Source organism: Dromiciops gliroides, chromosome 1, assembly GCF_019393635.1.
Source record: "Dromiciops gliroides isolate mDroGli1 chromosome 1, mDroGli1.pri, whole genome shotgun sequence".
Taxonomy (NCBI): Eukaryota; Metazoa; Chordata; class Mammalia; order Microbiotheria; family Microbiotheriidae; genus Dromiciops; species Dromiciops gliroides.
Window position 1 is genome coordinate 734,756,492 of NC_057861.1, and position 14,053 is coordinate 734,770,544.

General features: G+C 40.1%; 1 protein-coding gene across 3 annotated transcripts in view; it reads left to right on the forward strand.

Annotated features, from left to right (window-relative positions):
* Positions 1-14,053, forward strand: part of ADAMTS9 (ADAM metallopeptidase with thrombospondin type 1 motif 9) — a 195,145-nt gene that overhangs the window by 135,569 nt on the left and 45,523 nt on the right. For all 3 annotated transcript variants that reach the window (XM_043979758.1, XM_043979759.1, XM_043979760.1), the window contains one exon: positions 9,125-9,292. In XM_043979758.1, the coding sequence (XP_043835693.1) occupies positions 9,125-9,292 (168 nt within the window). The remainder of the gene's footprint in view (positions 1-9,124; positions 9,293-14,053) is intronic.

Sequence of the window (14,053 nt, forward strand, 5' to 3'; positions counted from 1 at the left end):
CTTTTTTGGTGCGGCAATTGGGGTTAAGTGACTTGCCCAGGGTCACACAGCTAGTAAGTGTTAAGTGTCTGAGGCTGTATTTGAACTCAGGTCCTCCTGACTCCAGGGCGGGTGCTTTATCCACTGCACCACCTAGCTGCCCCTTGTCTTTTTCAAACCCCCCTTTCATTGATGAATGAGATTGTCTGCTAAGATCGAAGTTCTGGCTTTCTGTAATGAAAAAAGAAATCTGAATGTGTATCTTGTCGGGGGAGGGGGGGAGATTCATCATGACAGCCAAGATTGTAATATATACATATATGATCTATATTTCATGTATATGTATAAATGTGTGTGTGTGTGTATTTGTTGTTGTTGAGTCATGTCTAATTCTTCATAACCCCATTTAGGGTTTTCTTGGCAAAGATGTTTGACCTTGGGCAAGTCCTTTAATTTCCCTTGGCCTCAGTATCCACATCTATAAAGTAGAGAAGGGATTGGCTTAGATGGCCTTTGAGGACCCTTCTAGCTCGAGCTCTATAAGCCTGAGGCTTATTCTCTGTTTCCCCCACTAAACCTAGAACAGTAACTTGCCTGTAGTTGATGCTCTAAAAACACTGGAAGAACATTATAGAATGGGTGGCGGCTACCTTGGGACCGAAATACTCCCAAATCAAGCTGAATTTGCTATCATTCATCTCCATAAGCCAATAGGGTGTTGCCATTGGTCTCTTGCCTCTCATTCCTTTAGGGTGACCAGTCCCAGGGGAATGAAGCAGGTCCAGCATTATCATCCCAGTCTAATTGATTTCTGGCTGGCTAAAGGGTCATTTCTGGTGGCACCCCAAGGAGAACAATTCACTACCACAATGATTTACTCAGTGGTGGCCTGGTAGCACCAGGTTAAACTATGCAAGAATGCCTAACTCAGTCCTGGGAGAAATGTGGTTTCCTCTTTATGTGCCTGCCTTTTATAGCATGTCATCTCCAGAGAAGCTAACGGCACTGTAAAGAGAGAATGATCCTCTGCTTAATGACCATTGGTTCCGCCTGTCCTCATTTGGATTTGAGAACTGGGAAATCATCCAGCCATGTGGTATATTCCTAAGAGCATTCATAGGGGCAGCTAAGTGGCGCAGTGGATAAAGCACTGGCCCTGGAGTCAGGAGGATTTGAGTTCAAATCCAGCCTCAGACACTTGACACTTACTAGCTGTGTGGCCCTGGGCAAATCACTTAACCCTCATTGCCCTGGAAAAAAAAAAAGCATTCATTGGCTTTGCAGTAAAAGGAACCTGAGTTCAAATCCTACTTTTGACCTTTGCTAACTTTGTGACCTTGGACAAGTCACCCAATTTCTCTTGGCCTTAGTTTCCTCATCTGTAAAATGAGAGGATTGTACTAGATGGACCTTCATGTTCTAGATCTGTGATTCTATGATGCTTCAGTTACCTGCCCCAATGACTTATTGAGGACAGATAAGTTGTTGTGGGTAAGTCATTGTGACTCTCACATTTAAATATTGTAGGAGAGAGGTTTTATTCCTTACCAAGCTTTTCACCTCCAAAAACCATCATTGTAGCTTTTTCCTTCTGTGTGAGTCCTCTGCTCATGCTAGATGACTGCAAGTAAGTTGGTTCCAATCTGTGATTACATCATAGTGCTGATCTCTCAGTAAAGAAATTCCTCCTCTTGTGCAGCTCAGTAATTTAGAGGGTTGTTTGGGCCACTGGGAGGTTGTGACTTGCCGAGAGTGACATATGGAATAAGTACTGGAAACAGGATTTGAACTAGGATTTCCTGACTCAAAATCCAGAGCCATAACCACTATCCCACACTGCCTCTGTTGAAATGTATATAAAGTTATATAAGAAATTACAAAATAATTAACATTTCTTAATTAATATGTAATACAAAAGAATTAACATTAATTAATGCATGGTAATTAATATACTGTTTACTTAATACATAATAATATATAATATACATTATGGTAACCAACTTTTCAAAATGTTAAGTGCCAGTGCAGTCATTATTTAAAGAATTTTTGAAAGTGCTCCAAACAAATGTGTCTGAGTCCCAATAACTTTATTCTTTGTACTTACCAAAGTATTTCTATGGTGTGGTCAGTGTAGGTAGTGGACCGACCTTTTGATGTCCCAGGAGGGAGTAGAATATGTGTAGCATTGTGTAGCTTCATAGTCTGGCTTCCTTGGTAATGGCACAGATAGATTGTAGGTACAAAAATATCTTCCTGGGTATGAAACTCATAAGACGGAGAATCATTTTAGACTTTGGCTAATCAAAAGTCTTAATCTGAATAGATTAATGGGGAACTTTTGGTTGTTTTAAAAAGAATGAATATGCATTTCAGAAGGGAATTTCCTCAGATGCAAGTTTTCTAATCATAAAATCACAGGACTGGGGAGTGTGATTGTGGGGCGGAGAAACAGAGGAGATGGGGGAGGGGGACAAAGGGAGAGAGAAGGGAAAGGGAAAAGGAGGAGAGGGGAAAGGAAGAGGGAAAAGGGAGGAAGAAAGGGAGAGGGAAAGAAACCAGGGAAGGGGAGAGAGAATTTCAGAATTGGAAGGGACTTTAACAGCTGACAAATCCATTGCCTCTTACTTAGAGTTTTGAGTCATCCAGATATGTGGAAATCAGGTTTTCAGGAAATCAGAGAGAGCCTAGAGAAGAGGAGAAAATTTAGCTGCAAAAATTGGGCAATTTGTTGTGTGAAAGAAGGATTAGAAAGAAGTTTGCTTAGCTCCAGAAGTTAAAACTAGAAATCAATGGATAGAACTCATAGAGGGAAACTGAGGCAGGATGACCAGAAATACTCACAATTAGAGCTGACCAGAAATGGTTCAAAGTACCTTGAGAGGAAGTGCCTTCTCCCTCCCTGGAAGTCTTGAAGGAAAGACCGACTGGGTGCTTGTCAAGTTTACCCTGAAAGAGATTCTGATTCTGGTTGAGGTTTTTGGGTTTTTTAACTGTGGTCCCTTTTAACTGGGACAAAAATTCTGTAACTTTTCATCAGGATTTCCTTCCTGGTGACTCAGTTTGTCACCCAACAAATAATGGGTGCAGAACAATTCTGATTTCCCAAAATTTCCACCCAGTTTCCTATCCCTCCTCAAGCCACTCCACACCCCAATTCCTTCATGTTAAGCAATAGGCAAATCCCCCTACCTGCTCAATCAATCGTCCCACTATAAATCTGGCTTAGCTTTCATGTTCTTCCTGTCCCCCAAATAGCCCAGGTCACCTGGAGATACAAAGGAATAGAGAGAAAATAGGAGCTCTCATTTACCCAAGCTGTCCCTTTTCTGCACATAGGTGACTTAGGACTGGATGCTACTCCTATTGCTAACAACCCTAACCAGAATAAGTGAAAAAACTTGAAATCAAAACTAACAACAGAAGTACGGGCGGGAAATCCCAAGCCTGCAATTACCCCCTTCTGGAGCCCCCAATGAAGTCCAAGGAAGGCTTTGGTGCCGAATAAGGTCATAAGAGACTCACCATTAACCTTTGTTTTCAGCAGTCTTACGTTTAGTTGAAAGGAAGGCGTTTCTAACTCTTGAACCAAGGTTTGTGTAAAGTGTTAATACATCATCTGAGAAAGGCCTGACATCCCACCCTATCCTTTGAACTCGTTCCCATAAACAAAAGCATGAAAGACACAGGCATGTGGGACTGACCTTGATGTTTCTGAGAGTGTACAAGCAAAGATTACATTGTTTAGGAAGCAACCAGAAAAAATGGGGAGTAGGGTGGGAGAGAGAAAAAGAAGAAAGAAGGAGGAGAGGAGGCAGGGAAAGAGGAAGAAAGAGAGGGAAGGTGAGAGGAAAAAAGGGAAGGAGGAAGAGAACAAATGAGATGAATGGAAAAACATTTCAGTTCCCAGTACATGGCAGGAACTAAGTGCTGAAGATGTGAGAGAGAGAGAGAGAGAGAGAGAGAGAGAGAGAGAGAGAGAGAGAGAGAGAGAGAGAGAGAGAGAGAGAGAAGGAGAGAGAGAAGGAGAAGGAGGAGGACGAGGAGGAGGACGAGGAGGAGAAAAAGAAAGTAAGGGAGAAAAAGAGAGGGAAGGAGAGGGAGGGAGACAGAGGGAGAAACAAGTTGGGTTTTTTTCCAGATATGGAAAGCTTTCAGAATTCTGTTGGCAAATGAAGAGGCTATTTCAGCAGTGGGTATAAAATGTTCCTCAGAGACAGCATTCCCTGATAAACTTCCATTAACACACTTGGCTGAATTTAGCTGGTTTTTATCTGTGACATGAATAGATGTGAAGGGAGGTGTCTTGGAAAGGATTTGAAAAAAAATCTGGAGAGGCTTTCCTAAAATTTTAGTATCTGGTCCTTTCCTTTATTTGATCACTTAAGGGGAAAAACAATGAAAAAATAGGCCTATTAAAAAAAAAAAACATGAAAAGTTTCCAAAGCAGCTGCCTCTCTTCCTTAGTACTTTAGAAATTAAGACTTAAAAGAAAAGTGTTTGCCATCAGATTAGATATCTTGAAAAATTCTTAATCTTTTATAGGTCTTAAGAAATTGAGCCAACTAGAAACATGAATGATTTCTAAGCATGCATTCCTTTTTCTAAGGCAACTTCTGTTCAAGTCAAATGTATAGTTAAATACACATACACACACACACACACACACACACACACACACACACACAGAAATTGACAGGGTCTATCTAAGCCAAATTTTAGAGCTCTTGATATATCAAATTGAGAAGTCATTCAAATCTTTCTTCATCTTGTCTACCTTTTTCTTTTTGTATCCCTCACAACTTAACACAGTGGTTGGCACAGAGCATTAAATACTTTCAAGTTAATTCATTCATTTACTGTTAATCACATTCTTACTGAAGTGCCTGCCTTGGTTGTTATCAATAATGACACTGACATTAATCATTTCCCCTTCAGTCAGAGACCTGAGTAGGGACCTTTATATGTTTCAATGATTTCTGAAGCTGTCCTTAAATTGAAAATTATTCATACATAGAGTTCCATTGAATGTTAAGATTGCCAAGATATGTGTTGAATGGTTTAGCCCAACTTAATTTTTATGAATGAGTATTTGGTAAATGAAACATTCAGCTCTAACATGGTGTTGGGAAAAACACTTGGAGTATGTTTGCCTTCTGTTGGGAGTATGCTTTGCTCTGTCTGAAAAGCGTGCTAAGCTCTGTTCCAAGTACACTAAGTTTTTTGCCTTTTTCCAGTTTCTGCTTTCTCTTTTTTCTGGTCTTTGGTGATGTCTTCATGACACCACAGCTGGTATCACCCAGTTATTTAGGAAGAGAACATTGGCTTGATTGACTGGGTGATGAAATGGAGCCATTCCTAAGCCATTGCTGCACAATCAGATTGGTAGGGTGATTTAAATGCTGAAAGACCATATGCTTTTTTTTTCTATTCTCATGCAGAAAAACTAGCAAAATGAACTAAACATACTCACCAACATTAATCTAGTTCGCTTGTCCCATATCGAGGCAACTTTTATCACAGTTTTCTTTGGAACACCAACAGGAGCCATTCTTGCTTTCTAGTTACAGAAATGTCTATTTCATTTAGTGGTTCTTTTTTTCTCTCTCTCAAGCTACAAGAATTTTGATTTCCCAGACTCTTAAGTCATGTTATCAACTAACACAAAACCTCTCCATTGGTTCAGAACATGAGGACTTTGCTTTAACATAGACATGAGAATAGGCTCCTCTGTTCCTTCCTCTGATTTGGAACCCTGGATGGAAGGAGACCTGAGGCTAAAACTGAAGTACATGGCTATGGAATGATTTGTTTGAGGTTAAGCAGTTAGTAAGTGACTAAATTAGAAAAGGGAAGTTTAGATAGAGCTCTGGGCCTGGAGTCAGGAAGACTCCTCTTCTTGAGTTGAAATCTGGCCTCAAACACTTACTAGCTGTGTGATCCTGAGCAAGTCACTTAGCCCTGATTGCCTCAGTTTCTTCATCTGTCAAATGATCTAGAGAAGGAAATGGCAAACCACTCCAGTGTCTCTGCCAAGCCAACCCCAAGAGAAGTCATGGAGAAAAACAACTTAAAAAAAAAAAAACTATGACAAGGACCCAGAGTAATTTCCTGCGTCACTAGACTATGCCTTGCAACAAATCCAATTTACCAAAGGTGATCTAAATGTTATGGGAAGAGAGCTGAGGAGAAAATACAAAATGACAGGCTATGAAAAAATAAAGGCCCAATTAAAGGTAGTAAAATAAAGCAAAAATAATGAAAACCAAGGACCAATTAAAAAATCTTTTTGATTTTTCTAAGAGCTACCATTAAGAAGTGTGTATTTCGGGGTGGGGTCCTCCAGTTTTCAACATACATAGACTGATGGGTACTTGGTTACTTCATCTACTTTACGTAGTAACATATTGCATAGTGGACAGAAAAAAGTGGTTTCTTCATTGGGAAGGTGGGTTCAAGGCCTGCTTCTGATGCGTAATGATGGTATGATCCTGGGCAAGTTAATTACCTTCTAATGCTCTACAGAATTTTCTAAGACAAGGAGGTGTTGGAAAGGTGTCAGTAATAAATAAAATGCAGTAATAAAAGGAATTTCCTCCTATGTGAATTAAATGACAGGTCTACTCCCTATCTTTAATGTTGTATGTGGTTTTCTTAGCCTCTGTAAAAAAAGAAAATATTTTTTCCAGTATAGGTGAATTGAAATACAGGAGTCAGGAAGGGATAGGGAATGAGAAAGAAGCCTTAGGGGAAGGGAATGACCCCTGAAATCTACCAGACAACATTTTCCCATATCCCTCCTTCTTCTTGCTCATTTCACTCCAAAAGGGAAGTGGGGAGGGGCTGATAATATTGAAAATAACACGCAATGAAAACCTGAACCAGCCAGCTTATGAGCAGGCTTTTAATAACTTCTGTAATCCTTAATGAGGAAATGGAAGTTGAGGCTCATGGTGCATTCATCTGGCGAAAGCACTCGCGTAATTCTACAGGAACCTGTCATCTGAAATTCTTGTCCTGGCTCCACAAACCCTTTGATTCCTAAACCTTCCAGAGGAGCCTAAGCTGAAATCAAAGTCCCATTGCTTAGGGTCGCTCGACATGTCAGACGTGGTCACATTTGAAAGGGTTCAATGAACCTGCAGATTGAGGTGGAAACGAGGGGCCTCCCTGAATGAGTTTGGCACCAATGTACCTGCTTGGCGTGCCTCTGGATTCTTGGGGTCCTTTTCACCTCATTTCCTTTGTTTTTCAAACTGCAAGCTTTAAAGACTGAGCTTTTTTTCCTTTGGAAGATGGCTGAGAAGATTCTTTCCGATGTTTAATTAGGAGGTAGCCAATGTGCATTTCTAAACTGGTCCTATTACCCAACTTGTGAAGCAGGCAGAAGCTCATTCATTCCTTTAACAAGCATTTATTAAATGCCTACTATGTGCTAGGCCCAGTTCTAGGTTCTGGGGTGACAAAGACAAAGACAAAAACAAACAAGACATCTGGAACAGTTCCTGCCCTCAAGACACTTGCTTTTCTTCCTCTTACAGTGGAAGGATTTTTTTAATGAAAATCAAAGAGACTAAACAGTTAGTAAGGGGCATGAGATTTTAACTTTAGTCTTAGAAGGGAACTTGAAGGCTGTTGAATCCCAACTCTCTCATTCTACAGATGAGAAAAGACTTGCCTGTGATCACACCACTATTAAGTGTCTGAGGCTGGATTTGAATCCAGGCCTTGCTCTATCCACTACAGCAAACGGTCGTCTTTTATTGAAGGACTTTTCTTATGATTAAAGATATTTGTTAATCATGCCTCATGCTTGATTACTGCCATTTTGTCAAAACTTGAAAAGAAATAAATATACGTGATTACCCTTTGGCCATGGATTCATTCCTCCCAGGCTTTCAGTGTGTTCTTTATTTCATAATGCCAATCGAGGGTTGAGAGGCAGCTTGGGGTAGTGGATAGAGCATTGGGTTTGGCATCAGGAAGGCCTCACTTTCAATCACATGCAACTTTGGGCAAGCTGAGGAATCCCTTGGAGTCTCTGTTTCCATCTCTACAAAATGGGGGTAAATAAGAAATGTGGCACCGACTTTGCAGAGGTGTTGAGAGTCTCAAATAGATGATGTCTGTAGAGCACTTCACAAAAGCACACTAGAAACAGCAGTTTAACCTTCTTCAGTTGGTCTAGAAGGCAAAGGATCCAGTAAGATGGTGAGGAAATGGGACTTGGTGGCTTCAAGGAGACCTCCTCCTTATTTGTGTCATTTTTTTTTTTTGCGGGGCATTGAGGGTTAAGTGACTTGCCCAAGGTCACACAGCTAGTAAGTATCAAGTGTCTGAGGCTGCATTTGAACTCAGGTCCTCCTGAATCCAAGGCCAGTGCTTTATCCACTGCGCCACCTAGTGGCCCCTTATGTCATTGGTTTTTGTGAGACCCCATGCTTCCACACAGCTGCCAAAGGGATATTCGTATGGTCCAGATCTGACCATGTTACTCACCAGCTCAAGAAGCTCCCAGGGCTTGTTAGTGCTTCAGGATAAAAATACAAATGCCTCTATTCCTCCTTCCTGCATTTACACAATTATTGACTATGTCTAAATTGCATGAATATATGTATATGTGCACATATACACATGGAATAGTGTGTACAAGTGTACATGTGTGTATACACCCACATATGCACGTGTATGTATATGTGGATAGACATACATTGCCCATTATACCCTTCCATGTACTCTAGATTCCAGCCAGAATGGTTTTCTTACTTTACCTCACGTACAACATTCCATCTCCCCTCTTACCGATGTACAAGTGGAGCCCTTGCTTGGAATGCCCTCCCCCCTCCCCTCTGTCTCCTAAAAGCTGAGCTCCAGTGCCACCCCACTTTCCCATGTGAAGCCTCTCGTGATACCCATCCCAAGCTGAAAGTGCTGGTTTTGGACCTAGAAATTACCTGGTTTTCTATTGATCTTATACTTATATGTGTACATGTTGTTTCCCCTTATGGAATATAAACTCCTTGAGAGCAGGGACTGTCCCCCTTTTTTGTCTTCTAGTACAGTGTCTGGCACAGTAGGCGTTTACTAAATGCTTGTTGAATGACTGATTGATTGATGAAAAACCCACTGCCATTGCTTTATATTACAGTGTTCTGTCTCTTGTGGTCGGGGGCATAAACAACGAAATGTGTACTGCATGGCAAAAGATGGAAAGCATTTAGAGAGTGATTACTGTAAGCATCTGGCTAAGCCTAACGGGCAAAGAAAGTGCAGAGGAGGAAGATGCCCAAAGTGGAAGGCTGGAGCATGGAGTCAGGTGAGCAATGACTTCTCCCCTCGCTGCTCATGGAGTCCTTTTCAGCTGAATCCCTGGTACGAAGAATGGAGGTGATGTTTCTTCTGCATGTGCTCTGTAGTGTTCTTTCAAAGTGGGGTGGAAGAAGGAGCAGGTTCTTTGGGAATGTGGAGGAAAACACATTCAGAAAGTCCCCAATAATTGGGACTCAACCCCATTTAGAAGGGGTAGCCATCTATCTAGTGAGAAGCCAGGCTGAAGTTTGTCTGTGAACTCTCTCAAGACAGGATTCACTGAGTAAATGATCAGCACAAATAAAATGAAAAAGGGACTTTACTTAAGAAAACAGACTCTTTTTCAAGAGCCTTAGATGTTTCCATGTCTATGAGAGAAATTGGTAAGCCAGATTCAGTCCTCTTTATTCGTTAAAGCTGAAAGACCTACTAGCCTTTACTTGACAACATTTCTGGCTTGATTTTCATTACTGTGTGTACTTAAAAGTAATGAAGCTCTTTGAAAATAACATAAGTTTAAATGGGCCTTTTCCTCCATTGGTAGGACTTAACACAATTTTTCTGTACATCAATAGATGAAAAAGCCAATAGGTTGACCTGGAAAGGGTCCCAGGGCATAGCCTTTGGTGGCAATTCTTGGAGAGGTTCCACATTGTTAAACAGGACCCAAAGCCTATTTGGACATGACTACATTAACATAGGAATGATTTCATTATTCCCAATTTCAAGATGAAAAAAGAAACGAACTTTAGAGGCTAGGTCCCACATCAGATTTTTCCTCCCTAACCCTAACCATAATGCCAATAGCTCACATTTTCTCTTGGTCTTGCTCAGATTTTTTTTTCTACCCATCCCAGTTTTTCTAACCATTTTCTAATCCTCTTAGATTTTCCATCTCTGCAACTAGGCCTCCCCCCACTTCTGCTTCACTCAAGAAAAATAAACACATGGGCTTGTTCAGTGTCCGTGCAAAGCCCCTTTAATCCTACTTAAGCCTTTCTCCTAATGAATGATCAATCTATTTTTTCACAAATCGAACATTCAAAGAATCAGCTGATTATCCCTCAGTTAGATTTGGTTCTTATGCTAGCTTCATGGACCTATTGGATTTCAAAGCTATAGTTTGCTTTGGTCCATCCTTCTTTAATTGTTTTTTTTTCCTGACTTATTGATATACTTGGTTAGTTTCTGGTCTCTGAATCTGGAGAACATTCGATTAGTCAGAGAGGCAGCAGCAGCATTATTTAAGATTCCCCATTAATTAGTTTGTTCTCCTGTAAATTTTCATGCCCCATCACTTTTCCTTATGGTTCACAGTTTCTACCCCTAGCTGCATGTTCACTTGAAGGGCTTTTTTTATTATAGTATAGAAAAGAGATTAAAAGACTCTTTTGCTCATTATTGGTAAATATGGTTGGCTTTATTTCTAGACTCTCTGGGATTGTGGTGGTAAGCAAAAATCTCCCACACATTTCTGATCATTAGGCTTAACCACTGAAGGATGATGATAGATAAAAGGATTACAAGGAATGTACTCCCCTGAAAAAGAGCTTCACCTGTTATGAAATGATGCCTTATGGAAGTCCTTTCTGTACCTAACAAAGTAAACACATTAATGTAATTGACATTGGCCTCCCTTATAATGCGTTGATTTGATTTGTTAGAAGGAATGATCAAAACACCCAGGGCAAGCTGCTGTGTGGTGGGAGTCTATCTGTACCCTTTGGGAAAGGGGCTGAAATGAGTTAAGAGTCCTGTCATGTACAGGGAAAGGTGGTCCAAACACTTGAGGAATATTGGCATGCTAATGAGTTGACCTGAAACTAGGGAAGGGACTCCCACACTTAGGAAGAAAGAGGAGTGATCCTCCTTAGCCTCACCTCTTCAGAATTCTTGGTTTCTTACTGCTTGTTTGGGGGCTCTTTTTATCTGATGCACATCTGCCCATTCGATAGCAGTGAAATCCTTAGCATAATTTCTCTCTGTAGCAGATAGTGAAAGTGGCAGTAAAGTTTGTAAATATGCAAGTTTGCAGAACAAGGCCCAGCCTAACTTTAAAATCTCCCCTGTACCCCAAAAAAGCCCAAATTATTTGGGATGCAGTTTTTCTGAGACAGAAATGAGAAAAATTGATTTTAAAGCCTCCTGAAAGTTGTTTTGAAATGTTATGCATTTAAATATCTTTAACTTGAAAAGGAAATGAGCCAGTTATAGGAAAACAACTTCACTTCAAACTCAAGGGTCCTCCCCAAAAAACAAAACAAAACAAAAACCCTTATGTTCATTTTTTGAATTTTTTTAAAAATCCAGGGTTTTGAAAAATAGTTCTCAACTACTTTGTCCCATCACAATGAGTCTGAATAGTATACAATGAGAATATTTTATTCTTGTAGTACTATGAAAATTTACCATAAACTTTTATTACTTGTATCACTCCTGTACAATTGTGCTTTCATAACCAGTAGAAAAATAAGAGTAATTATTATTATCATTTGGAGAATATTCAGCAGAAAAACATCATTGGGTGGGGGAGGGAAACAAGTTTCCCACCCCTGAGATTTCATCTGTGTGGGGAGTTGTCAATATGGAAACTGTCTCCAACAATGGAGATCAGCAACTCTTCTGTAAATTATAGTGTTACAGAGCTACCTTGGGAGCATGCAGAGGCTCAGTAACTTCCTATGTTCAGGCAGCCAGTATGTGGGAAGGGCAGGATTTAACCCGTGTCTTACTGCCATCTATCCAATACCCTCAGGATTATTAACTTTGTATGTGTCATGAATCCCTTTGGCATAGCCCATGGACCACTCCTCAGGATAATGCATTTAAATGCATAAAATAAAATACACGGGATGACAAAAGGAAACCAAATATAGTGTGATCAAAATATTTTAAGCTCACGGAACCCCTAAACTAAACTATCCTGTCTTCCCTGAGGATTCAAAAATGGAATATAGATCATTAGCTCTAGGAGAATTATCAGAAGAAAACTATTGATAATTTATAAAATGTTGACCCAGAAGTCATTATAATTTATAAAATGTTGACCCAGAAATCATCAAATTAGAGTATGATTGCACAGATATTTTGACACAAGCAAAATCGACACGTGTTGTGATTTAAAATTCCTCTAAGGGCTTCCCCCTTTCTGAAATAGGGGACTCTACCATTCATTTATCTTCTCCCCCCTGAAACCAGGGAACCCCCTTTCTGTGTTTGATCTTCAGCAAGAAAAGACACATAGTGCCTGCTGTTGTCCTTTTAATTTTCCTTTATGTGAAAAGGGAGCATTCCCATTGTGTGGCAAGCTGTGCTCTTAGCCACATTTTTGTTGGGACAAGGTTTAGGGGTCTTGTTTTCAAATTCTCATCCACTGAAGCCATGGGGAAGTTCATCTGGTATTGATTTTTTTTTTCATCTAGTATTGATAGTGAAGTCTTTTGCCTAGTTATTCCTTCAATCTCATTTATAGAGATACATACTGTGTTCTGTGTACCATAGTTTTCTCACCATGTACTGGACGAAGATGATCTCTCAGATAACAGGGGCAAATCTTCCTTCCATCCCACCTCTCTCCACAGGCATAGTTTTGCACTTAATTGATGTAAAAATTGCCTGGGTTACTTTGCCTTTGCTAAAGTTACTAAAATTATCTCTTATCTCTTTTGATCTAGGAATATGCAAATAAGGTAGAAAGTAAACTGCTTGATATCTTGGAAAGAGGACTAGTTCTGGAACTCTGGAAGCAGAGGTCCTGGGTTCAAATCCCCCCTCCAATGCTTACTACCTGTATTAACTTAGACTTTTGAATTCGTCTCCCTAGGTCTCCTTGGATATAAAATGAGGGAATTGGACGAAATGATGTCTAAGGTTCCTTCCAAGTCCAACTCTATGATTCTGTGATGAGACTGAGATTCCTTCTAGTTCATGGTCTATGATCTTTCAAAAGTTACTTCTAAACAGCATTCTCTTTTGAAATTTATTTATTTTTACAAGCATTTATTATCTCTTCCTCACACTGCTTTCCTCCAATTAAATATTTAGAAAAAAAATCTTGGTAACAAATTTGCATAACCTAGCCAAAACAAATCCCCACATTGTATCATGTCCAAAAATCTCCCCTTTCCATCCATCTTAAGCCCTCCTGTCTCTCTGGCAGAAGGTAGGTTACATGGTTAATCTTTAGTCCTCTGGACTAATGGTTGATCGTTTCCTTAATTAGAGTTCTAAAAGCTTCCAAGCCAACATCATTCTCTTCTAAAAATGTCCATACCCTCATGTATAGACTCACAAAACTTGGAGGTCATCTCATCCAACCTCATGTTACAGATGAAGTAATTGAAGCCCAGATTGTTTAAGAATCACCATGACTCAATTTCTTTAAGATTTTATGCAAAAAAAAAGTTTTCATGTATTTTTCTACATATGATAAATAGGCGTGGAGCCCAAAGAGAATTGCAGAATGGGGATCATAGATTTAGAGCTAGCAGTGACCTTAGAGGCCATCAAATCCTTCTCAGACCCCATTCACATCTGAGTTCTCTCTGTGCCTTAAATCAAATGTGTTACTTCCCTGTGAGACCAGTGATTTAGGGACGCCACTGTTGCTAGGTGGAGAATCTGGAGAAATGTGCTTAGTTCTCACAGCTCAGTAGTTATGGACTAAACACAAAATGCATTGCAAACTGCTTCAGTAATGTGTAAACTGTTAAGAGGATGGCCCTAAGGTATCCCAGTCAACCCTTCCAGTTTCTGAGCTTTCCTCTGC